This window comes from Pteropus vampyrus, unplaced genomic scaffold (genome assembly GCF_000151845.1).
Source record: "Pteropus vampyrus isolate Shadow unplaced genomic scaffold, Pvam_2.0 Scaffold558, whole genome shotgun sequence".
Classification (NCBI taxonomy): domain Eukaryota; kingdom Metazoa; phylum Chordata; class Mammalia; order Chiroptera; family Pteropodidae; genus Pteropus; species Pteropus vampyrus.
The window spans coordinates 1,538-2,147 of record NW_011889339.1 but is presented as its reverse complement, the minus strand read 5'-3'; the positions used below and the strand labels follow the sequence as shown (position 1 = coordinate 2,147).

The 610-nt window shown below is 65.9% G+C and overlaps 1 protein-coding gene across 1 annotated transcript in view; it reads right to left on the bottom strand.

Annotated features, from left to right (window-relative positions):
- The window catches only part of VAV2 (vav guanine nucleotide exchange factor 2), a gene marked incomplete at its 5' end in the record, with an annotated part of 17,699 nt that overhangs the window by 15,585 nt on the left and 1,504 nt on the right, over positions 1 to 610 (bottom strand). The window contains one exon of the mRNA XM_023525417.1: positions 195 to 327. Coding sequence (XP_023381185.1) covers positions 195 to 327 — 133 coding nt within the window. The remainder of the gene's footprint in view (positions 1 to 194; positions 328 to 610) is intronic.

Genomic DNA, 610 nt, shown 5'->3' with positions numbered 1-610 from the left:
GAGCAGGCATGCCTTCTGCAGAAGTCACAGCGACGGGAGGATGACAGGAAAGTCCAGGCCACATTCCAGCTCCTCCCTCAGCTGGAATGGAGATCCCCGCCTGCCCCGCCTGGAGATGCTGCCTGCCCCACCTGGAGATGCCGCCTGCCCCACCTGCGGAGGCCCTGCCCTCACTGCGGAAAGCCCGGGCGCACCTTCTTGATGTCCTTGTTGTTCATGGGGTCATCTGTCATCTTGTGGCACAGCAGCTCTATGACCTCCTTCAGCTCGTAGCTGTAGCCCCTCCTTTTGCAGACGATGACCACCTTGTCAAACAGGAACAAATACCTGGCCCGACAGCGCGGCCAGGGGCCCGTCAGCGTGGCCGGCACGCTGCGCTTGTAACGCGGGCCGGCTGCAAGCCCCGCTCTCTGCTGGCCCCACTGCCAGCGCGGACCCGCAGCACGACACCTCCCGGAAGCCCTCCTTGGCCTCCTGCCCCCATGGCCTGAGGCGCATCTGGGCTCCTCCAACCTCAAGCTCCATCCCCCACTGGGCTGTGAGCCCCATGGGGGGCCAGGCCCGCATCCGCTGTGACCTCAGCACGGCCCCGGGCCTCGCACACAGTAGG